This window comes from Hydra vulgaris, chromosome 04 (assembly GCF_038396675.1).
Source record: "Hydra vulgaris chromosome 04, alternate assembly HydraT2T_AEP".
NCBI classification, from domain to species: domain Eukaryota; kingdom Metazoa; phylum Cnidaria; class Hydrozoa; order Anthoathecata; family Hydridae; genus Hydra; species Hydra vulgaris.
Window position 1 is genome coordinate 30,000,407 of NC_088923.1, and position 27,094 is coordinate 30,027,500.

General features: G+C 27.0%; 1 protein-coding gene across 2 annotated transcripts; it reads left to right on the top strand.

Annotated features, from left to right (window-relative positions):
- On the top strand, positions 1 to 26,641 carry LOC101241528 (carbonic anhydrase 1). Of its 2 annotated transcripts, XM_065796021.1 has the most exons (7): positions 1 to 210; positions 5,713 to 5,766; positions 17,352 to 17,683; positions 21,360 to 21,431; positions 23,844 to 23,904; positions 23,985 to 24,151; positions 25,676 to 26,641. In XM_065796021.1, exons 1-7 carry the CDS (start codon positions 147 to 149, stop codon positions 25,775 to 25,777), a joined length of 852 nt encoding a protein of 283 aa, XP_065652093.1. In that variant the 5' UTR covers positions 1 to 146; the 3' UTR covers positions 25,778 to 26,641. The 2 variants fall into 2 exon arrangements, with proteins under 2 accessions (XP_065652093.1, XP_065652094.1); XM_065796022.1 differs by lacking the exon at positions 5,713 to 5,766 and having other exon boundaries at positions 42 to 210; positions 25,676 to 25,853.
- The last annotated feature ends 453 nt before the right edge of the window (positions 26,642 to 27,094 follow it).

A 27,094-nucleotide genomic window follows, 5' to 3' on the forward strand; every position in this document is an offset into this window, starting at 1 on the left:
ATATGCAATCAAAATTAATTGTTGATAATCAATTAAAATTTAGGAATTCTTAGTTTTGTTTTCAAGCATGAGTTAAAAACTGCTTATAAAATTTAATGTTGCTTATGTTACCGCCTTTCAACATTTAAAAATATATATTTTTTTAAATGTTTTACAAATTTGGGCTATTTTTTACCATTACTATAATCAATCTTACAACGTTTATAGAAGGTAAGTGTTTTAAAAATTAAAATTTTGAATAAGTAATAATTTATAAATTATAATTTTGAATAAGTAATAATTTATTATGTTACAATAGTATAACTTTATTAACATTAAAATATTACGACGGGAAAATATTAACGATACATTAAAATATTACGACGGGAAAATATTAACAGTAAATATATATTTTAGTCAAGTCAAATAAGTGTTTTCAAAAAAATTCATGTTAGATATGTTTGTGTTTTCACAAAAGAAAAAATGCTCAGTGTTGTTCAAAAATAAAACAATAATAAATTATTAAAAAAACACTTATCTAACTTTTTCTTCTAAAAATAAATGATTCTTAATGAGCTCAAAAATTTGCGTATATACTGAAGCTTTTCACATTTTCACAAAAAACTTGCTAATTTATTGGTATTACAAATTAATACTTTGTGGATATAATTAAAAAAAATTTATTTAAAAGTGATTGAGGCCACAGGGTATAAGAAATATATAATATCTCCAATGAAAAAGTTAAAAGCAAGATCAGTTCAAATGGAAATTCATTTCGTAAGACAGTACAATTTTATGGAATAAATATGCTGATAGACAAATTATGAAACATTTCGTCAGAATAAAAAGCTCGTGATACTAAGCAACGAAAAAAGCTATTTGACAGCAATTTGAATGAAAAATAAAACTTTTTTATGGAATGAATTTCTACTACGAAACATTGTTTACGTCATGCAAATGTGTTTGGAATAGTTCCGGCCTGAAAGCCATTAATTTCCTTGAAAAAACTGAAACGTTCGAAAAGAATTAAAATCACAGCATCTAAAGCAGAGTAATCATTGATCAAGATTCTTTTTAGTGATGAAAAAAGTCTATGCAGCTCAAATCAGATAGAATCAAGTTTGTTTGACGTTCAGTAGGTACAAAATATGATCCTAAATCTCATCTGCTTACCGTAAAACATCGAGGAGATAATGTAATAACTTTGGGATGTTTTAATCAACCTATTATAATCCGCTCCATAAATATACTTAAACTATCCAATCAAGATATATACAAAGACACATATATTATGAGTATTATGTTACATGATGCAAAGGATAAAATGTCTCATGGATGGATGTACCATCAGGAAAGCGATTCCAAACACAAGCAAATTGGTTCAGAAATTTTTCAAAAAGAGTAAAGTTCACCCTTTAAAGTTGATATCCTAATCAACTGGCTTAGTTGAGATTAGATGCCATTGATTGTTTATGGAAACAGGTTGACTGTCAAATATTAGACATCAAGCTTACAAATTATGCTAATTTATTTAGAAAAAACAAAGAAATATTGCACTCACTTTTCATTGATGTTTGCATTAATTTAGTTTGCCTCGTAGATGTGAAACTGTTCTTGTTTGTGAAGATAAACCTACAAAACAGTAATGTGATTTTGTAGTTTTAATAAATTTAGATCAAATGACGATGAAAAATTTCTACTTTTTTTAAATATATTACGCTCTGTCCGCAAATTTTTGAACTTATTAAAAATTATATTTTTTTTAATCAATTAAAATCTGTTGATTAAGTTATCAATATTTGTTCATAATAAACATAATAGTAAACATAAACTTTAATTGGTATTTAATATGTTGGCTTTAGTAAAGCATGTGTTGAAATTTCGCTGTCTACAAATTTTTGGACCAATATATTTATATATATATATATATAAATATATATATATATATATATATATATATAAATATATATATATATATATATATATATATATATATATATATATATATATATATATATATATATATATATATACAGTGTTTCAAAAAATTATCCGACCAAACATTTTTTTTAAATATTTTTCCAAAAAAAAGTGCTGTATTTTCATAAACTTAGATTTTTTTCTGGTAAACTCAATATTAATAAAAATAAAACAACATGTTTTTAAATAGATTTTATTTATTTTAATGTAAAATATAAATCACAAAATTTTTAGTCTTAAAATAAAGGAACTTAGGTTGTTTTTTTATTGTCAAAAAAATATTCGACCAAACACATTATTTGATTCAAAATTAATTATTTTATAACAAAACAACTATTTTAATACTTTGTTGGGCCTCCCTTTGCTTGGATTACAGCTTCTAGACGTCTAGACATTGATTAGACTAAAAATTTTGTTTGTACGAGTTGAATCTTTTTGCAGGCTTCTACAATTGCAACTTTGAGGTTATCTTTTTTGGAAAATAACCGATCTCCAATTATTCAAACTAAAATTCCCCACAAATGTTCAATGGGATTAAGGTCCAGTATTGTGCGGACCATTCCAAGACCTTAACATTATTTTCAGCAAACCACTCCTTGGTTTTAGTGGCACTATGCATGGGATCATTATCTTGCTGAAATATAAATCCCAGATCCTAGCCGAAGTTTTCGAGCAGATGACTTCAAATTTTACTTTAATATGTTTCTGTATTGCACCTTATCTAGTATAGTATCAATAAATTGGAGTGTTCCAATACCCTTCAAAACCAATGAACCCCATACCATCACGTTACCACCACCATTATTGAGAGTTCCTCTCGCACAGCCTATTTTGTAGTCCTCTCCGGCTTAGTCCAAGTATTAAAATAGTTGTTTTGTTATATAATAATTAATTTTGAATCAAATAATGTGTTTGGTCGAATATTTTTTTGACAATAAAAAAACAACGTAAGTTCCTTTATTTTAATACTAAAAATTTTGTGATTTATATTTTACATTAAAATAAATAAAATCTATTTAAAAACATGTTGTTTTATTTTTATTAATCTTGAGTTTACCAAAAAAATCTAAGTTTATGAAAATACAGCACTTTTTTTTGGAAAAATATTTAAAAAAATATTTGGTCGGATAATTTTTTGAGACACTGTATAATGCTGGTGTCCATACAAATATATATATATATATATATATATATATATATATATATATATATATATATATATATATATATATATATATATATATATATATATATGTAAATTATGTTAGTGTATTTTACAAATAGAGTGCTTAATGTTCTTAAAGAACAGAGCAATAATTAATTATATATATATATATATATATATATATATATATATATATATATATATATATATATATATATATATATATATATAATGCTGGTGTCCATACAAATAATTATTTATTTTGAGAAATTTTCACTGGGTTATGGACACCAGCATCATCAGCTCGTGAAATATTACAAAATTTTTTGAACGTTAAAAAAACAGTTTAATAAATTTTTTAACTGGCGTCAGCAGTTGAATGACTTCTTTTTTCTTTACGCAAGAATATAAAAAACGGAGTCCAAAATTTAGTTTTGACAAATTGTCCATTACTGAGATTTATTCCGCCATTCGATGGGAAACATTGGTGCCTCTGTATTTCGAGTACTTCATGTACTTTATGGTCAAATTTTTTATTTCAACTTTAAGAGTTTTAGTTTTCTCCCAATTTATTTTTTCAGAGCAAAACTTGCTTTGTGTGGCAATTGCTGATTGATAATGTTTGCCATCGTTTAAACTTTTTTGGTGTTGTTGAGTTCTTGTTCTAATTTGAAACTTTGTTTCTCCTACATATTTTTTTGAGCAATTGCACTCAACTAAATATATTCCAGGCTGGCTATTTTTGTCACGTATCAACAGTCCTGTACAAAGAGAGCAACGAGTATTGTTTTTCGATTTCGATTTGAAATTTTGGTTTGACTAAAAAACGATATTTTATCTTTATAAATGAAACAAAAAACCTTCAGGAAAATTTTAAATCTACTCTTGATGAAAAAGACTATGAAAAAGTTGAGCAAGTCACTGAAAAAAGCCCGCGAAATAATGTTTATAAGATCAAAAGAAAGATTATTCAAAAAGTTTAATGTTCTTCAACAAGAACAAGGGTTCAACAACACTAAAATTTTTTTATTTAAGGCAAGTTAAACCAGTCTGCATTAGCTTTGCATAAAGTAAATTGCGATGAGGATATTGAATGGCATAGGGCAGAAACACTTAAAGTTGAGGATAAAAAATTTGAAAGAAAAGTCCGTGAAGCCTTGGAGATACAAAAACATAAATGTTCTCCAATGTACGGTGGTATGAATTTGGACAATGGATAATATGTTAAAACAAATTTTTGGACTTCATTTTTTCATACTTAAGTAAAAGAAGCCATTATAAAGGTGACGTCAAAATTTAAAAATTTTTGTTGTTATTTACCGGTCACAATTTTTGTAATTATATTAAATTATATGCTGACGATGCCGGTGCTTATAATCCGGCGAAAATTTCAAATAAATTATTTAGTATTGAGAGAATTCGTATTATCTGATGTTTTAAATTAGTTTATATATATATACTCTCGTACAAGATGTCAACATTTAAATCATATATATATATATATATATATATATATATATATATATATATATATATATATATATATATATATATATATATATATATATATAGGAACGTCCAAAAAATTTTGTAAAATATTGCTGCAATTTTAATTTTGTGAGTAGAATCATATGAATAGTGGGTGAATAGGAGTCTTTAGAAGGGCAAAGTGTCTCCACTTTCATAGGTTCTAACAATTCAAGAACATTGTCCAAGGTATTTTTGTTGAAATCAGCCAGTAACAACAATAATTTTCTGTTAAAACCAAGCTCATTGCATACATTATGTTGTTGTGTAAAATTTTATGAAACTGATTTTAGCACTATTTCAACGAGTTACTACGCATTGCTTGTTGATTTTCAGCAAGGAAAGGCAGCAATTATTAATCAGAATTTCTTTTAGTCAACCCATGGAGCAAAACGAGATTAAGGTTGTGAGATGCTATATATATATATATATATATATATATATATATATATATATATATATATATATATATATATATATATATATATATATATATATACATATATATATATATATATATATATATATATATATATATATATATATATATATATATATATATATATATATATATATATTCTTTAAACGCTGCTGTTATGTTACTAGCATTATCCGTAAAATAAAAGTTTTCTCGTTGCCAAACATTAAATTCTTCCAAGATTGCCTTTACTGCCTTTTTAATAATCTCAACAGATTATAATTTATTTCTCAGTTTTTCATACAGAGTACGAGTGGCTGACAGATATGATTCTTTATGACTGTTTGTGACTGTTCCTTAACTAAGCCAACAATATCTTTGAATATAAGAGCATTTTATAGCAAAATATAACATGAAATCTAAATAAATAAAAAACAGTAAAAATTAATTATATAAATATATTTTCATTATAATTCTAGAAAATAATTTGCATTACATTGTATTAAAAAAAAATTCTGTATAGAACTTTCATTCTAAGATTTTCATGTTTATTATTTTTAGTTTTAATATTTTATTGATTAACTTTTTTGATTAAATTTTTAATAATTTAATTTTTTGAGTATTTTCATTTTTCAAATTCCAGGAATATTAAAACAAAATCAAATGGTGTGTTCAGAAGATTGGGGATACAATGATTGTATGAAAATTGATTTAGATACATTTAGATTGCTATGTGTACCAAAAACCAAAATGGTCGAAATTATAATCAAAATGTCCTTTTTTTCAGGAAAATGTTGTTGCACACAAAAAAAATGTTGTCACACATAAAAAATAGTTTCAAATTTTTGCTTTTCTTTAACAGTTATTTATGAAAATATTAAAATTAACATCCATTATCATTAAAAAGATTTTTTCAAAGCATTTAGCAACATTCTTAGCAGCTTATTTGGCGTTTACCCAAACTCAAAATGGCTACACATTTGTTAAAAGTATATAACAGTTATAAAGCTTTAATATATTAACTTAAAATAAATAATAATTCACCAAGAATTAATTTACTAATGTTAGTCAATTTAGTGAATGTCAATGTATGTACACTTTGTACATTTGTGTCTACTGACTGGGTATGGCATGTAAACTTTGGAAATTCGAATTTAGCTGGAGTACAATTGCTATAAGTAATTTCAGTTGTTCATCCGTAACGTCAGCTGTCAGTAGCGGTTCCGTAATGCCTATTGTTTGCCAATAAATTAATTCGTACACATAATATCCTTCAAAATCTAGTTTTAGCACTTGAATCGGTCAAATAAATAACTTTGGAGTTTCTCTTGTTTTCGAAATTCGATAAAATACAAGCTTACGAAGTGTTGAAGCTCGTCTGTAACGAGGGATACAAACAAGTTTTCAGGAAAAGAAAAATAAATAATAAGAATAAAAACATGAAGATCCAGAACAACATTAGTGCATAACGTTTACAATGTATGTTTCAAGAATTTTCAAATTATCTTAAGATTAAAATTATCTTAAGATTAAAATTATCTTAAGGTTCTAATTTTGTTGAATGCGAAAACAATAAGCAGTTCGTTGTTGTTATGAATCTTGAATGATTTAAAGTTCACACTAGTTGTTTTTAAATATTCAGGGCAATTACCACTTATGACCACCTTGGTTATTTTCTATAAACATTTCTAATATGTCATTGGTAAATCAGAATATTGAACTTTCGAGTAATTCACAACCGCTAAATGTTAACTTGGTACAAAACCTTTCCCTATTAGTCTAAATAATACACGTGGATTGAATGTAGTTCCGTCAAGACTGTGTAGTAAATGACGTAGTGGGAGGTCATTATCATGAAGCATATAAACCAGCATTGTAATTGTTTGGGATCATGTAGGTTATTAATTCCCCCTATTTGACCCGTGTTAACACTGGTACTATCACATCTAACTGCAGCTAGAATGTCTATTTATATATTTTGTTGAGACAAATAATCAGATATGCCTGAGGAAATACATTTGGGAGAGCCACCAGTTGATGTTGCATGATCAGGGAACGAGGAATCTGGTTCAGAAACAAATAAAAAATCTTTTTCAATCACAGATCAACAATAGAATTGAGCTCTTTTTGAATTATTACCGTTTTTTCTTTTCTTCCTGTGATGTATTACCAATATATGTGACTATTGACAGCTTTCAATTCTAGAATTTGTTTTCTGTATCGTTCTTGTTGAACAATACAGAAAACAAATTTTGTCACTCTATATACTCTATCACTTTCTATATTTGTTTCGGTTGCAATTCCGATGTCTTTCAAAACAGCAGACGATCTGCTACTACGACTCTGTCAGATATAGCGTGTCTGTGACAGGCCAGTACCAATGCTGAAATTTTCCATCAAATTAGACTGATCAAGTAGATGTTGCTTGCAATGTGTCACCGCCTATTGGTTGTAAATTTGAACCTGTATATTTTTATATTTATACCTTTGGATATTTATAAATATCCAAAACATTTATAACTTGACATAACATAACATAATATAAATATTATGTTATGTTATGTCAAGTTATAAAAATGATACGGGTTTCATAATATCTTCTTTGGAAGTAACCAACTCAACGGCTTTATTACCCTGTAATTTTCATCACTCTTTTATTAAACTTAAGCATTGATCTTACTTCTTCTAATTTTTGTTTTAATCTCATGTAAATTTTGCGTTAAAACTTTATTAAAACCAATGCACATAGTTTTATTGGCCTAACAGAAACTCTTGCATTTCTACGGATACTTGGTATAATTCGTCATAACGGCATGCTTACAATTTACAGTTACACGCAAAAATATCAATAAGTTTTTGCGATGAATAGCAAGCCATTTTTCCATAATTCCGTAATTGACATCCATTTGTCGACTTTTGAAAAATTTATTTTTTAAGCAACATTCTATATTTGTTTTAATATGTCTGGATGATCAGTAAGTCACTCCTAATTCGTTTGTATTGGTTCGGATTTTTTCAAATACTTTTGATGAATCTTTTGCAATACTTGATAGCTTTATTTTGTGCTTTAACAACAAATAACATTTCATATCATTTTTATATGTAGCACCGTATCAGACAAGTCCACTAGTGCACTAAATACCGGACACGTTGTCTTTGTAATTAATAATATACTAATACTAAAGGCTAAAAAAATATTTTTTTATATGGCACTTAATAAAAGCATTAACTTTGAAAAATTTGCAAAAAGCCTAAAATTAATTCTTTATCTATATTGGTTGAGGTTTATACAGTATCACCTAGCCGTCTGCTACGTAATAAAAAAATCCATAAATATCTAAACAATAATCAGAAAGTGCTTAACTAGATTTAAAATTTTAGTAAAGCTATCGGCGAAAATTTTCTTAAATTTTAAAAAAATAAGTTACCAGGTCTTTTAATTATCTTATTATTAAAATACGTAATCTTGCTTTTCGTGAAGGTGCCAAAACTTGCTATTTATTTTTATATTTATTAGAACTAGCAGAAAGCAACCCGTAATACGACTTATGGTCGATCTGTTACATAATTAATTTATAGTGGCTGTTTTCCGCAATTTAAAGTTGCGAAACCTTAACTTATTTCCTTTTAGAAACCGCCTTCAAATTGAAAAAATTAATTCATCTGTAAAATTAACATAAAAAGTATGAAGAGGTAAAATGATTTACCAATAATTATTACCATTATTTGAGTAATTTACAACTGACATAGGTCATATCAGTGTGAGACGGAACCATTTTCCTCGACATTCCTAAGTTCAACACAATACGTTTTTAGTTACTGACACAAAATAATAACATCATGCTTTAAATTGACGAAAATTTCAACTAAATTCTTGTAATATTTTTTATAACATAAACTTTAATGAATTATTAAGATTAATATGAAGTTAACTTATATCAAACAGGAGTTAATAATTTTTTGGTATCCCCTTGATTAATTTTCTTTAAAAAAGAAAATTGTTATCTTAAAAACGTTAAACGCACACAACTAAATAAATTTATTAAAAATATTTAAGTTTATTATAAATAACTAAGCAATTGAGAAAAATACTTTTCAAACAAATAAAATTTAATATAGAATTAAACATGTGTACAATAAATTAAAAAAAAAAGAATGTAAACTTTGATCTTTTATATTGCATTAATGCGTCATATGACAAACCTAAAATAAAAATTGTAACAGATAAGTTGACATAAAAGAAAAGAAAAAAAAACTGGAAAACAATTTATCTGCTTTCGATAACCTGTTGTCATACTTCAGTTGCTATCATGATGCAGCTTGTCGGTGATGTTTAATGACGTTATTTCATGTTGGCTTTTAGTAAACTTTACTTTAATTTAAAAGGCATCACAATAGATTTAATTTAATCAAAATCAAAATAACAAATGCTTCAAGGAGCCTTACTATAAATATTAAAGATAAAAAATCAAATTGAGATATAAATAAATTGCATTTATATAGCTAAACAAATTGTCTTGGCTTACAGTAAATTTTAAAAGCAGTGAGTTCAATAAATTAAACTACCAATTAATCATTTTTAACAATAGAATGAAGCATCATTATATTATGATAATTGGATAATGGAATCAATTTAACTATATTTAAGTTTAATTGGTGAAAAAACAATTAAAATTTTAATTAAAAAAGACCAAATCAAATCAGATATACAACGTAATATATTATTAAAAAAAAAATTTAAAATTTAAAAAAATTTAAAAATTCACCAAAAAATCAAAAAAAAGCGGCAACAAAAAAGTTATAAATATCTTCACTGATAGAAGACATTTACAACCTTTTGGTTGGTATTTTTTCTTCGGTGTCTCCCAACACCCGGTATGGATGAGCCCTCCATTTGAAGGAGGGCTCATCCATACCGCCATTACTACACCACTTATTGAAGAACCTCTCCAAGAGAGGCCATGGGTGTGTATTGGGAGCAATAATTTCTGTAGTGTAAACAAAAAAATTAAAAAAAAAAAAAATTATTTTAATAAAAATATGAGTAAAACGTGAACAGTTAAAAAATGTCATATTTATCAAATAGTTCTTTCACCTATTGCACATATTTCTCCATACTAAATATATAAAATATAAAACACAGCCCTACCATTTATGCTTCTACCAGACACTAAAGACAAAAAAATATACCTCAGAATAATCAATAAAATAATATTTATATATAGATAAATATACAATTATAATTTTTTTACCGATTCCCCTCTTTTCCTCCATAAAGTTATCTAAAGTAAGAAAAAAGATAACTAAAAGTAAACTAAAAATACCTATAAACTGAACCAAAACTATAAACTAAAATAAACTTTAAATCTTAATATCTATACCTCTGCACAGAGTTGTTACGACATAATATGTCTGGCAGATCTGTCGACATATTTCCAGACATATTTTCTGCCGACATAAAATATGTCCCACATATTTTCGATTGACATATTTTGACATAATTTTATGTCTGAATTATTTTCTGCTGACATAAAATATGTCAGACATATTTTCTGTCGACATATTTTGACATAATTTTATGTCTGAATTATTTTCTGCTGACATAAAATATGTCAGACATATTTTCTATCGACATATTTTGACATAATTTTATGTCTGAATTATTTTCTGCTGACATAAAATATGTCAGACATATTTTCTGTCGAAATATTTTGACATAATTTTATGTCTGAATTATTTTCTGCTGACATAAAATATGTAAAATATATTTTCTATGGACATATTTTGACATAATTTTATATCTGAATTATTTGCTGTTTGATATTCTTGAAGAAAAAATTAACCTAACAAATTTATTGCGCATTTCAACTTAATTTACAGAGTTAAGTAAAAATAGTTTAACAAATTTGTTGCTTTTTTGCAATCAATTATAATTGAAGGTCAACAAAAAAAAAATTTTTTCTGGTGCCGAGCAAACAATTAATTTTTTGGATTGCATTTCACATTTTGATTTCAAATATGCAACTCATTTTTTACCATCACGTCAAGTTGTAAAGATATTTGGGTTCAGATCTTAAATATTTGGGGTAAAGTCTCTAATATTGTCAAAAAAAAAGTTGTTCAAAAGTATGTCAACTTGGGTCTCAAAAAAAGCGTATTTTAGAAGATAGTATAGAGATTTTAGAAAACATAAAAATTTCTCCTTAAAATTTTTTGGCAAAAAAATTGTTTGAAAAAATGCTAAAGGCTCTTAAAGCTAAAGGCTCTTAAAAAAGCTAAAGGCCCTTAAAAAAATGTCAACAAAATGTTTTTCAGCAATAATACAAAAAATATTTATTTTTATTACAAACGAATAACATCTTTAACATCTCTATGAAAAAACGCTTCTTTTGAGACTCAGGTTGACATACTTTTGAAGAACTTTTTTTTCGACAACGTTAGGGACTTTTCCCCAAATTCTAAAGATTTGAACCCAAATATCTTTACAATTTGACGTGATGGTAAAAAATGAGTTGCATATTTGAAATCAAAATAAGAAATCCTAGATAAAAAACAAATTGTTTTCTTGGCACCAGAAAAAAATTTTGTTTTTGTTGATCTGTGTTATGCTTCATAAAACTTTTATTTTAAATCCTATAAGCAAATATCTTTTGTTTCATAAAGGTCTTTTTCTGCCCTTTTTAGCGATGTATCATTTGATAGTATTGAGTCAATACTATCAAATGATACATCGCTAAAAATACTTTGTCAATACTATTGACAAAGTATTTTTAGCGATGTATCATTTGAGAGTATCGACTAGTATTGATGCATCATTTGATAATATTTTATAGTATTTGATAGTATTTGATAGTATTGATTAGTATGGATTAGTATTGGCGATTTCCCTAATTAGAATGTAAAAACCATCTCAAGCTGAGTTTTTATTACTGAAAATGGTTTTTAATAATGACTAAACTTAAAATTATTCTCTTGATTAAAATAATATTTAAAAAAAAAACATTTTTAGTAATTTTTAACTAATAGTTGATTCATTCAATAAATTATTCTCCATTTTTGACTTTAAATCGTAAGGAAAACGAAAAAAATAATTATTCCAATATATATTTCACTCAAAACATTTTATGCAAGTTTATGGCAGTTAATTATGCTGTTATAATGCAATTGTCAATTATTTTGTTGTTAAATAAATCATAACTATTATAACTAAAAGTATATTATTCGTAACTAGTTATAAATTATTACCGGTTAGTCTTCTTAATATGAATTTAATGAGCTGAATATAACTTTTGTGAAATATTTCAAATTCTTCAGCTTAAATGAATTTAATTAGCACGAATTTTTTGAAATTCTGTGAATCGATTTTTTCATAGAATCTTTTGAATTCAATTTTTCATAATGAGATCTTTTTCAGGATCAACTAGTAATTAAAAATAACTGAAAAAGTTTTTTTTTTATTATTATTTTAATCAAAGAAATAATTTTAAGTTTTGTCATACTAATAAAAACCACTTTCAGTAATAAAAACTCAGCTTGAGATGGTTTTTACATTCTAATAAGGGAAAGCGCCAATACTAATCAATACTAATCAATACTATCAAATACTATCAAATGATGCCTCAATACTAGTCAATATTAGTCAATACTATCAAATGTCAATATTAGTCAATACTATCAATGTCAATATTAGTCATAATCAATAAATAAGTCATAATCAATAAATAAGTCAATAAATGCCAATATTAGTCAATACTATCAAATGATACATCGCTAAAAAGGGCAGAAAAAGACCTTTATGAAACAAATGATGTTTGCTTATAGGGTTTAAAGTAAAAGTTTTAAGAAGCATAATTGATTGCAAAAAAGCAACAAATTTGTTAAACTATTTTCACTTAACTCTGTAAATTAAGTTGAAATGCGCAATAAATTTGTTAGATTGATTTTTTCTTCAAGAATATCAAACAGCAAATAATTCAGATATAAAATTATGTCAAAATATGTCGATAGAAAATATGTCTGACATATTTTATGTCAGCAGAAAGTCATTCAGACATAAAATTATGTCAAAATATGTCGACAGAAAATATGTCTGACATATTTTATGTCAGCAGAAAATAATTCAGACATAAAATTATGTCAAAATATGTCGACAGAAAATATGTCTGACATATTTTATGTCATCAGAAAATAATTCAGACATAAAATTATGTCAAAATATGTCGACAGAAAATATGTCTGACATATTTTATGTCAGCAGAAAATAATTCAGACATAAAATTATGTCAAAATATGTCGACAGAAAATATGTCTGACATATTTTATGTCAGCAGAAAATAATTCAGACATAAAATTATGTCAAAATATGTCGACAGAAAATATGTCTGACATATATGTCAGCAGAAAATAATTCAGACATCAAATTATGTCAAAATATGTCGACAAAAAATATGTCTGACATATTTTATGTCAGCAGAAAATCATTCAGACATAAAATTATGTCAAAATATGTCGATAGAAAGTATGTCTGACATATTTTATGTCAGCAGAAAATAATTCAGACATAAAATTATGTCAAAATATGTCGACAGAAAATATGTCTGACATATTTTATGTCAGCAGAAAATAATTCAGACATAAAATTATGTCAAAATATGTCGACAGAAAATATGTCTGACATATATGTCAGCAGAAAATAATTCAGACATCAAATTATGTCAAAATATGTCGACAAAAAATATGTCTGACATATTTTATGTCAGCAGAAAATCATTCAGACATAAAATTATGTCAAAATATGTCGATAGAAAGTATGTCTGACATATTTTATGTCAGCAGAAAATAATTCAGACATAAAAATATTTCAAAATATGTCTATAGAAAATATGTCTGACATATTTTATGTCAGCAGAAAATAATTCAGACATAAAATTATGTCAAAATATGTCAATCGAAAATATGTGGGACATATTTTGTATCGGCAAAAAATGTCTGAAAATATATCGACAGATCTGCCAGACATATTATGTCGTAACAACTCTGCCTCGACACCGTGCGCGATTTTTTTTGACTGAAGGCTGGTTTTTAAAAATTTCTTATAATCACAAATTTTTTTTGGATAAAGGCGTAAAATATTGATTGCTGTTTTTCAGAAATATTTAAAGTTATTCTTCAAGTGAATTTAAATTAAATAATTTAGAATGCCTTTAAAATGCTGTGTTCCAAAATGTTCCTCAGTTTATAAGTCTTCAGGTTGTAATGTATATAAATTCCCTCGTGAAGAATCTGAAAAAAATAAATGGTTTATGAGTATCCCTCGTTTAACTTGGACCGTTACAAAATTCACTGCTGTTTGTAAATTGCATTGGCCAGATGAAACGGAGTTTACATTATGTCGTGGTAAATTGAGACCGATTCATGCTCCATCAGTGTTTCCAAATATCTCTAAAAGTTGTCTCTTCTCTCCATCACCAAAAATGAGAAAGACTTTATCTTCTTCTTCAAAAAGAGGTATCAAAAAAGATGAATTAAAAGAATATAAAATAATTGATCATTTAAACTTTGAAGAAATCGAAAAATACTTATCTAATAATAATGATTTGATTACATACAAGCAAAACAATTCAATTTTCATCCAATCTAACGTATTCAATTGTGGAGTTCCACTATTTTTGCTGATAATTAATCAAAGTTTGTTGTTCGAAGCATTTCATTTTGGTTCAAAATGTACTATTAAACCTCTGTCAAATAACAAAATCACTTCTCTTTATACAAAGTCATCTTTAAACAAAGCCCTTAGATATCTGAAAATTAAGGATAAGGATCATAAAATTCAAATAATTCTTGAGCATCTAAATGTAATGGGAGATCATTCTGTTGGTTATGCTGTCTATTCTGCTGATATAATAACGAGAGCTTTTGAATATTTTGCAACAAGTCGTTCCACCTACCATCGATTATGTTATGATTATCAGTTGCCGAGTATTCGAACATTGACGCGCATAACTTCAAAAATAAACTCTCAGGATGATTTAACTTTTTTAAGTTCTGTGTTATTGAACTTAGATGAAAAAAAATAAATTGTGTTTTATTGATAGATGAAGTTTATGTTGCATTATCAAAGTGGAATGTTGCATTATCAAAGTGGAAATATTTTTGGAAATGCTGTTAATTAGAAATAATAATACAGAGAAATTAGCTACTAATGTACTTTCATTTATGGTCAAAAGTCTTTATGGTGGACCTGAATTTTAAGCAAGAGTTTTACCAGTTAGTAATGTGACTTCAGATTTCCAACTAGAACAATGCAAATTAATTGTAGGCACCATAGAAACTTCTACGTGTAATGGTAAAGTAATTGCAATTATTACAGATGGAAATAAAGTTAACCAAAGCTTCTTTTCTAAATTCAAAACAGTAGAGGGAAAACCTTGGTTATGTCAAAATGGTTCTTATATTTTATATGACTATGTTCATCTTTTGAAGTGCATAAGAAACAACTGGCTAACAGAAAAACTAGGTCAGTTGCAGTTTATTCATAATGAAATAACTCACGTTGCCAATTGGAGAGATTTAATTAACTTATATACACTTGAAAAAAAAACAGTTAATAAAGTTATCCAGATTGACTGAAACATCAATAAATCCTAAACCAATAGAACGACAAAAAGTAAGCACTTGTTTACAAATTTAGTGAAGAGACAGTTGCAGCTCTAAAAACTCATCCTAAAATAGAACAAGAAATTGTCAAGGGTACTAATATTTTTTTGGAGTTAATTATAGAATTTTGGAAAATAGTGAATGTTAAATGTCCAGGTGCCAATGCTAGATTTAGGGATGAGTCGCGTAATGTAATCAGATCTTCAGATGACATTAATTTAAAAAAGTTGCTCGCTATTGCAACAATGGCTGAAAATATGAAACCAACATCTGGTAAATGTGTTCGCCAGCTTACAAGAGATACAAGCAATGCTCTTTCACATACTTGTCGTGGCCTATTTGATTTGTCTTGTCATCTTTTATCAAGTGGAAATGAATATGTTATTTTAGGTTGGTTTTCTAGTGATCCAATTGAAAAATGCTTTGGAAAACTAAGGCAAGGCTCTGGTGGTACTTACTTTATAACAGCTAAATCAGTTATCGAAAAAATACGTATTCAACATGCTAAGCTGGTGCTACAACTGAATATTGATGTAGAAGAAAATGATGGCCATGACTGTCTTTTATGTCTTGAAGATTTAAATGATAGGGAAATTGATATAATTTACAATTAAGCAGATCTAGAAGATACTTTAAATATAGACATTTTATATGCTATTGTCTATATTGCTGGTTATGTTCAAAAGTGTTCTACTGAAGAAAATGATGAAGATACAACTACATATTATGAAAAATATGGAACTTATTTGAATACTTTATATTGAGGAGGATTAACTATTCTATCAGATACTCTATCTCAGTGGTCCTTATTTTGATACATATTTTTTTCTTTATTAGATAAAAGAGTTTGCCGAACATTTTTTATACGACAGTTTGCATTTATTGCAGAGTTGTACAGTTTTTCTATTGCAAAGAAACAATGCCAAACATTAGCAAACATTTTTTTAAAGAACTTTGCATTACTTCACACTCCCAAAAGTAATAAAGAAACCAAACTAAAAGAAATCAAGCTTATGTAAAAAATTTTTTTCATGTTTAGTAAAAAAATAATTTGGCTTTTTATTGGTGTATTTTTCTCATTACTTATTATTTCTTATATATTATATATATAAAATTTTGATTTAAAATGTTTTTATTCATTTTAATAAACAATTTAAGCTTATAAAAAAGTTGTTAATTTAACGTCAAAAAACTAATTTTATAATAATGCATCAAAAAAATGCAAGTAGAATGTTTACTAATTATATATTTAGTCTTAGCAAAGCTATACAACATTTTTCTATTTTACTAAACCGCCATTTTTTTTTTTAAATCGGCCTTCAGTCAAAAAAATCTGATGATCTTCTTGAAACACTTTATTAACATAAAAAAATAACAGTTGTGCATTTATAGAAAATCTGTATTTTAATTTTCCTTTACTCTACTCTGTTTTCACTATTTTATACCATATATTAAAACGTTTTTTAAAAGACATTTTAAAATTTTTTACTAAGAATGACTATATGCAGTCAAAAGATAAGGAATAGAAAAAAATTAAATTGAAAATATTGGCTTATATTTTAAAAGCTTCACGCATTTATGGTATAAAAACATTTTTTTTTTTTTTTTTCTTTATTTTAAATAAAGTTCATGCTGTGCCTCCATCTTTATGGGGAACATTTTATCCTACATGTAATGGAAAAAATCAATCTCCAATTGATATAAAACTTTTCGAAGCTTTACGTGCAGATGTTGTGAATAAAATTAGTCACAATTACTGGAAACACCCAAAACTACACCAAGAGTATTCTTTTTCAAATAATGGAAAAGCTTTAGTAATTAACTTTCCTGGTGATCATTTATATCGTTTATTAAAAGGCAATCAGTGGTTTATTCCTGTTAAAGCACTTTTTCATTTTGGATCTTTTAAAAACAATGGTTCTGAGCATTCTATTGACAAAAAGTTTTTCCAAGCTGAGGTTTGTTTTAATATTTTAATATCTTTAACGTTTAAAAGGTTTTAAAACATTTCTATAATTAATTTATTAATAACAACAATCTAATTTACTTATAAGTTTTTAAGACTTAAATTTAAATTGTAATATGTTTTTAATGCATCAAGTGAATGACAAAAATTGATATAAATTTGATTTTGATTTTGGTAAAAATTATTTCCAATTAATTGATTGTTAGGTAAAAAAAAATTTCACTGATGACTACATTTTTTGCTTTGCATAATAGTGTATTATCTCAATACTTTCAAATATTTTATTCATAATTCTTATTTAAAGATCTTTTAACTTTTTTTCTTCAACTTTCTTAAGTTTATATCTAACGTCATTTTTCAACATCTTCGCTTCCAATAAGGCTGCAATCAACCACTATTAGAGTTGGACGTTTCTAGAAGAGAAAGGATAAAGTTTATAGAGCAAGATAATGATTGACAGACGATTGAAAATTATATGATTCAGGAAAGCAAGAAAAAAGGAGCGAATTCCAAAGAACTGATGTTCAAGGAAAAAAAACAAGACGAATAAAAGTTTTTGGAGCACTTAGGAACAGTCACAGAAAAAAGATGAGACTTAATTGAATCACGAGTAATACAAGAATAAATTTTAGTAGATAGCACAAGAGACGCTAGCTCTTTAGAGCAGTACCCATTATAGTATTTGTAGAAAAGAGTAAGAGAAGCAACATTATGAAGATACAATGATGGTTGATTGGCTCCACGAGCAGGTCCAACTATGTTTACTATGCGTTTTTGCACATTGTCTAAAAAAGAAAGGGTATCATTGGAAGATCCGCCCAGATATGGCAACAGTGTTCCATACAAGAACGGATTTGAGATTTATAAAGATAAAGAATAGGATCCAGAGTAAGAAAGTGTTAAGCACGATAAAGAGATGCAACCTTAGCAGATGCTAGTTTTGCAATTGATTTGGTAAATGGTTTCCAAGAAAGATCGGAAGTAAGAGTTAATCCTAGAGGATGAAGGGTAGATGACTCGTCGAGTACATTACCTTTTGTAAATATAGGAAGATCTAAATTATTGCAATAATGATTGACTGAAAAAATTGGGTTTTATCTGAACAAAAGTTTACCAGCCACTGTGAGCTCCATGCTGTAGCAAAAATAAGATTCTTTTCAAGCTCAAATGCCCTCTCCAAGCAATTAGAGAGTGTTGGCTTCTCATCAAGACAATAAGTAATGGTAGTATCATTAGCAAACCAGGCCATCTTAGATGTAAGAATATCTGGACGATCGTTAATGTAAATTTAAATAGAGTATAAGGCCAAGGATAAAGCCTTGAGGAACCCGTGAAATTACAGAATACGAAGAAGAGTGCTGTCCATCGAAGACAATTTTTATACTACGATTGGAAAGAAAGGATTTAATAATCTTAAAGATGTTACCAGATACACCCTATGAAAAAAGCTTATGGAGCATGTCAAACTTTATCAAATGCTTTAGCAAGAGCGATAGCCTAAATCTCTCCATCTTTATCTAATGCATGATAACCCCTATCGCTTGTTATTGTTAGCAAACCAGCTGTAGAACGAGAAGATCGAAATCCATATTGATGATTAGAAAGTAAGTTATTAGATTCAAGATGAGAGATTAAGTGATTGTTAATTAAAGATTCAAAAGCATTGCTTATGATGGGATGAAGACTAATCGGTCTGTAGTAAGACAAGTCAGATTGCTTTCCAGAATTTTTGAAAATAGAAAAAATAGGTACCGCTTTCCAGCAGGCTGGAAAACAAGACTCTGATAGGCACTTGTTAAATAGTTTTGAATATATATACGACAGCTCCAGAGAACACTTTTGCAAAACTATAACAGGTATGTTGTCAGCAGCTGTAAAAAAATTTAATCAGGAAATCACTTTAGATACAGAAGCAGGAGTGATACGAATGTCAAGCAATGGATAAACCTGTTTGACGGCTATATCAGGTAGAACAAAACTAGTGGAATCAAGAGATGATATTGATGACAGTATCATCTCTTGAAACAAATAATATAGCTTGCCTTTAGGTGAGGTGACTAAATCTGAATCGTACAAGGGAGGTGGAATAACAGATTTGCCCTTATTGTTGATACTGTTGAATGTTCTTCAGAAGTCACGAGAGCCTAATTTTTGAGATGAAATACAAGGTTTCATGACCTGAGAATGGCTGGCTTTGGCATTAGGCAAAACCTTTTACAATAGTTTCTAGCAATAGTAAACAGACATATGTATTCTGAAAAATTATTTTGCGCATGGGTTATCACGAAGAAAATCACGGAAAGAGTCCCAGTCAGCTTTAAGGTAGTTGTATGAGGTACGATGATAAGGGGATCCTGATAATGAAAAAGAATAAAATAATAGTTTTAGAGAGTTCAAACCATGATCAGAAGCATCTAAGGGTGAATGTGGAGAAACTGAGCACTGACTAGGATCAGAAACAAGACATAAGACGAATAGAGAAGGTAACTGATTCAAAAGCACATAAAAGAATAGTCGGTGGATTCAAGCCTAGTTTCCCGACAAATGGGTGAATTCTTACAAATGTAAACGTCCAGACCAAGCATGTAGTCACATACCTGGCCTAGACATTTACATTTGTAATTTGTATTTGAAGTCTTTACGAATTAAAGGAAGATAGTTGTCAACAATAAAATGACAAAATGAGACAGCCGAACTCAAATTAGTTTCAATAAGAGCAAGTAGGTCTTGTGAACTTTGCAAGAGATAAGACTCAACAGAAGAAAAGTTACTTTGAAGACCACGGATATTTGTGAATGATAGGTTCAGAGAACTTGGTGATGTCAAGGGTTTTTTGTGTTTTATAGTTTTTGGTGCGTTAGTCATTTTTTAATTTGTTTAAGAACTTGACTCAAAGTATAGATTGTACTCATCACACTATTAAATAGCCCAAGCAGTTGTCTCATTACTATTAATATAACCTAAGCCGTAACAAAGGGCTCCAAATGTGGTTTTGACAATGCACATCAAATGTACGAACAGGGACACCCCCTCCCCATGCGCAACATGGTACTGTTAGTACCCAATATTTTACAGCTGTTGACGAAATCAGCCTCTCTGAGAGCTACTACAGAGTTGTACTGAAAAACCTGATTACCAACCGAACCTCAGAACCATAAAACCTAATAGATGAAGAAGGGGCGTGAGGCTGGTCAACAGATAGAACTTATTTACCACTTAAGTCTTTTCCTAGGATGCCTTCTACAAGACAGAAGCTTGATGCGTTTAACAACTGCCCATGATGAGTATTTTTATCGAGACACCGTCTCTAAACTTTACTTAACCAAGAGCCCCAAGGCAGGGGGTGTTTTGAGTCGGAGTTGGCTTCTCCTAACTCATGCTAAAAACATTATTTATATTTTAATTCTTAGTCCTCTTAGCTTTATTTATTTTTTTTCAATTTTTTTTTGCATTATTTAATTTAACATTGTTTTAAAAAAGGCTCTATGATTTGTTCAAGAATTGCTTTTGAAAATTTTTGTCTTAGAAATTCATTTTCTTTTTTTTGCAGAAATTCATATCTTGAGATAAAACTTATATAAAAAAATCTTCATTTTTAATAATAAATTTTTTTAAAAAATAGTCCATACTGGTGTTAGTAAAAACTTTACCTGCATAATTTTATTTAGGTTCAATTGGTTCACCAAAGTAACAGCACTAATCGCATTCTAATTATTGCAGTTCTAGCGGAATTTGATGATGTAATTTTATTCTTTTAACATCTTTAACATGGATATATATATATATATATATATATATATATATATATATATATATATATATATATATATATATATATATATATATACTGTGTGTGTTTATTTGTGTGTGTGTGTGTGTGTCTGTGTGTGTGCGTATGTGTGTGTGTGTGTGAGTGTGAGTGTGTAAGACATGTACCAGAAAAAGTCTGTGGGGATATTTCAAAGAATATTTATTCAACTATTGTGTTTGCCATAGCCACAATTTTTCTTCACTTTTACTAAAGTGGAATGAATTATTTTAACTTTATTTGCTAAAGTTTGAACAGAAATACCATTCACTTTATGAACAAGGTCTCGTCAAACAAAAACTTTTTTTTTCTGATTACTCTTCCTGATTTACTTTTGATTGTACCAGTGTCCTTATATTTTTTTTAAGTAAACTATCTTTTAATTAAATAAATTACTTTCACAAACACAAACAAGGTTTCTGAAAGAAGATCATACTGATCTTATTATCAGTACCTTTTATAAGCGTGTGTATATAAACTACATCAACACAGAATCAACAAAATAAAACATAGTTGACAATAAAATTTCTAAACAAAATATATAGTTACAAATAAAAATACCTGAATACATCATCCATTAAGATGATTAAGTTTTTCAGTTTATGTTTGAAAATGGAAAAAGTAAAAGACATATTTAAATTGGACAAAACAATTTTATTCCAAAGAAAAAAAGGGTGCACGATATGTAATACAAAAATGATTAAACTTGGTTCGAAAAAAGGGTTCATATATAAAATTATTATTTCTAAGTATAGATTTTAAACAAAAGAGATCTTTGAAAATGGGTATAGATATGTCATCTTTCCACATATACATTAAGCATAAAACATTAAAAACATTAAGCTCATTATTGAGTTGAAAGTTCTCAATATTGAGAACTTTCATTTCAATAAAAAATGGTTTAGCAAAATTTATTAAACGGGTCGCATATTTCTGACAGCGATAAAGGCATTTTAACTTTTTTCAGCGCTTCCCCATGCAATATTAGCATAATTTAGATAACTATGAATAAATGTGTAATAAAGCTGAGTTTGACTTTTTTTACACAAACATGTTCTAGCTTTATTTAAAATTCCAATATTTTTTGATATTTTAATAATGATACTTTTTAAATTTAAACTATTTGGATACTTATAAGTTCATCATTCATAGTATAGAAGTGTTTGCAAATGTCATTATTGGAAAGGAATAAGTTAGTGTCATCAGCAAACATGATACTTTTTAAATTCGAGGCTTTATTTAGATCGTTTATATAAATTGGGAACAGTGGTGGTCCCAAAATAGAACCTTGTGGAACGCCACATGAAATATTTAGAAACCTATTAGGATAATCATAATAGCTGAAAACAAAATGTTTACGGTTGGATATATAACTTTTGGACCTTTTTATAACTTTGCAATTTATTTTATAATATTTTAGCTTGTAAAATTTCATGATCGACAGTATCAAATGCTTTCGAAAGGTTGATGAAAACACCTAATGTATATTTAGACTTTTTAAAAGTATTATAGATTTCATGTACAAATTGGATAACTGCATGTTCTGAGGAATTACTTCTTTTAAAGTCAAATTGATAGTTGTATAAAAAATTAATAAAATAAAAATAATCTATCGTGCATAATACGTTCTAGTATTTTTAAAACTTCTTTTAAAGGGTGTCTTTAGCAATTTTTTGTTGTTCAGGAAAAACCCTTCAGTGGATAGATGCTCAATAAACTTTAAAAATGATCCTTTAGGTATTCAAAACTATGACTATATTAACGTTAATGTCATATATTTCAGTTGATTTATTTTAAAGAGATTTGAAAGCTCATACAAGCTCTTGAAAAGATAGTTCAGAAGATAATTCGATGGTAAATCATTTCACAACACTCTGTACTGTTTTCAAAGTAATCTGTAACTTTTTCGAAATTATTTTGTTTGGTACACCAGGATTTTCGACCAGAAAATGAAAAATTTTTCTTGCCACTCATCTTGATTTATTGACATTTTAATTGAATGAAATTGAATACTTATCTTGATTTATTGACATTTCAACAGAAATTGAAACTAATTGTTTTGAAATTAGCGTTATTTAAGTTTTAAATTATACTAATGCAATGACATTTTAAAACAGTTAGGTAATTAAATGTTTTTGTAAACACCACTTCAGAACATGCGCAGATTTTTTCTGGTACATGTCTTATGTTTATATTTAACCTTATAAAAATATCCGTTATTTTCTTGTTTTTCATAAAAATTATGACTATTGATTAATATCGTATTATTAATAATAATTTTAACAAACATTTTTATTGCTAAGATCATTATTCGATCATTTTAAGCAACGGATTTTTATTTTAGAAAAAGTCATCATTTCTAACAGAATTATTTGCAAGAAATGCAGATGCTGTTAGCAATCAGAGTATTTTTTTTATTGTGCCATTTTTTGTGAGTAATATTACTGCTATAAAAAACTTATTATCTAATTTTTTCACGTTTTAGGCAAGGCTAACCATATCTGGATAGAAGCTTTTCCATTAAGCTATTTTCTACCGATAGACTCACAGGCTCAATACATTAACTATAAAGGTTCACTCACAACACCTCCTTGTAATAATGCTGATTGGGTCGTTTATATAAAACCTGCGTTAAAAATAACCAAAGAAGCGGTATGTATTTATAAAATTTTAAAATAAGAAAATTGTGAGATTAAACAAATGTATACTTTTTTTTATTTTCATTTTTTTTTTTTTCATTTTAATTAGCTTTATTCATTTACCTAACTTTTTTTTTTCAAGTACTATCCACTCAAATAAAAATTATTTTTTGAAAAAATAAAAAACTCATTTGTTATTAACTTGAAATGATAAAGAAAAACTTCTTCATGAAAATCTCTCACCCGTTTAAACCTTTAGTTTAGTTAAACGGGTGAAATTCCTCGAAAATTCCGGTAGATATAATCATGGGGTATTTTTACATATATCTTTAAATGACCGCATGACTTTTTTAAATTATATGTAAAATATTTGCATTAAACTGAATTCAGTGACAGTTTTTGTGACCAGAACCAAGTTACTTTTTAATTATAATAATTTCCTAACGTTAAATTCATAAATGAATAAATGTTGATAAACTCTGAGTTGAGGTAAAAACGATATTTTTACAATTTTCAATTGTCATTTTCAGCTCTATTAAAGAAAATTATATTTTTAACAACCCGTTTCTAAAAGAATATAAACTATTTATAAAAAAGTAGTTTTAGTGTATGTTACACCAATTTCTTCTCCGTACATTAGCTGTTTACTTTTTGTCTGCACTAAATAGTTTTATTATTTAGTTTTAAACAGCATAAATAAACAGTTAAGACGCATAATAAAGCCTTTTGCCTCACTCTTTATCGACGTGCTCAAACAGCAAACTAGTTATACAATGAAATTATTAGAAATTTATTCTAAAATGCAAAAACTCAGGTCACAAAGTTAATTTGGATAAAATAATTTTGTAACCAGTTACAAAATTAATTTATCCAAAAATCTATGTAATATATGCAAATCCATGCAACCTGGGCACATATACATTAAACGATATGGAAAGCACATATATAAGGTACGCCAATTGCCTATAATGCATAATGTCTTATATTAGTATTGAGAAATAATTAAAACTTACATTTATCTAATCAGAGAATTCTGAAGAAGCGCAAAAAACTAGAAATAAAGCAACAATTTAACAACAAATTTACGAGAAAAACAATACGAATGGACGAAAATGTTTACTAAACAGACTAAGTTAGATTACTTCAGATTCGACTAAAGCAAAGGCCTGAATAATAATCGTAATAAGACAACGAGTAAATGAATAAGTTTAAAAAATGTTTTGATTGAACGTCTCTAAAATTTAGTTCAATAGATTCTTTTTTTTTTAACCTATTAAAAATATAAAAAAATTTTAAATACTGTAACCTGTTTCTTTTATACTTGTAATAAAGAATATTTCTAAAAGTGTTTTTCAATTTAAACTAGCAAGCTTTTCAAATATGTTTTTAAAAATTATTCAAAAAATAACTGTTCATATCTGATCTAGAGTAAAACCCAGACTATTAATTGACAGTGAGTTGGTTTATATACTTATATAAAATTGTTACATGACTGGTTTTTAATTAAGTCTTTACTTCAACAAATTTTTTTTTTTAGTTAAATAAACTTGAAAAAGCTCAAAACTGTTGGAACCAACCGTTAGCTGGGAATATTAGACCTCTTCAACCAGAAAACAAAAGAAAGTTTTATCTCGTTTAATGTTATGTGGACAAATTATAAGATATTTAAATATATATAAATATAAGAACTCGTATAAGTAAAATAGCCAAGTAAATGTATCATTATAAATATAAATACAATTAAATTCATTTTTATAAATATAACCATAAACATTTCCAGCTATTGTGTAAATGGAAAAAAAAATTTCAAGACGTGTAAAAGTTTTTTTAAAAATATTTGTTACAGTAATGTTGAGGTCAATACAAAAAAACAAAAATTTTGATCATGCGTGTTTATATTTTTATATATTCAAATTCCATATTCAAATTCTAAATACACCAAGAAAAATAATTCAAACAATAAAACAAATATATTTAAGAAAATTTTTGACTTGTATTTGGAAGTCAAAAATTTTCTTAAATATATTTGTTTTATTGTTTGAATTATTTTTCTTGGTGTATTTAGAATTTGAATATGGAATTTGAATATATAAAAATATAAACACGCATGATCAAAATTTTTGTTTTTTTGTATTGACCTCAACATTACTGTAACAAATATTTTTAAAAAAACTTTTACACGTCTTGAAATTTTTTTTTCCATTTACACAATAGCTGGAAATGTTTATGGTTATATTTATAAAAATGAATTTAATTGTATTTATATTTATAATGATACATTTACTTGGCTATTTTACTTATACGAGTTCTTATATTTATATATATTTAAATATCTTATAATTTGTGTTTATCTTATATTTAATTGATATTGATTGTAAAATATAATTGAAATTAACGGGGCAAGATAATAAGACCATCGTCTTCTGCTTGCTCCAGTCAATTTGTTACGTTAACAATTTTGTAAAAAAATTTTATATTGACGAAAAAGGTTATATATCTATCTATTTTTGTTTTTCTGTTTTAATACAGTCTGATTTTTCTGTTATTCAGTTCAGACTTATTTAAAATACATAATAAATAAGTTACAATGAAATACGATAAACAAAACAAATATGCAACTCATTAACAATCTATAACTTCCTTCGTTAATATATTATTCTTTGTTGTTTACAATTTCCTTTTAACGTGAACGTTAAAAGGAATAATACCTTGTTTGTAAAAATCAACCCGTATCTTAAAAATTCAATTAATCAAACATGGTTTCTAATAAACTTCTAAATACTTTTTTAAAAATATAAAAGTTTTAGGCTTTTTTTTAAGAATTCTAATTAGACTTTTTTCTTTAACCCTTTGACTAAAAAATCCTTTAATTGAATATTACGAAAAATAAAAAAAAATCCTATGCAATCATGCTCCAACAGCGTAGAAACAAATCCTATGCAATCATGCCACCAAC

Excerpts from the sequence above, each read along its gene's own strand:
- LOC101241528 (XM_065796021.1), top strand. The coding sequence starts at position 147 with ATGTTTTACAAATTTGGGCTATTTTTTACCATTACTATAATCAATCTT. Across the intron at positions 211-5,712 it reads TCTTACAACGTTTATAGAAG|GAATATTAAAACAAAATCAA; the intron begins GTAAGTGTTTTA and ends TTCAAATTCCAG. Across the intron at positions 17,684-21,359 it reads AAAAGTTTTTCCAAGCTGAG|GTTCAATTGGTTCACCAAAG; the intron begins GTTTGTTTTAAT and ends AATTTTATTTAG.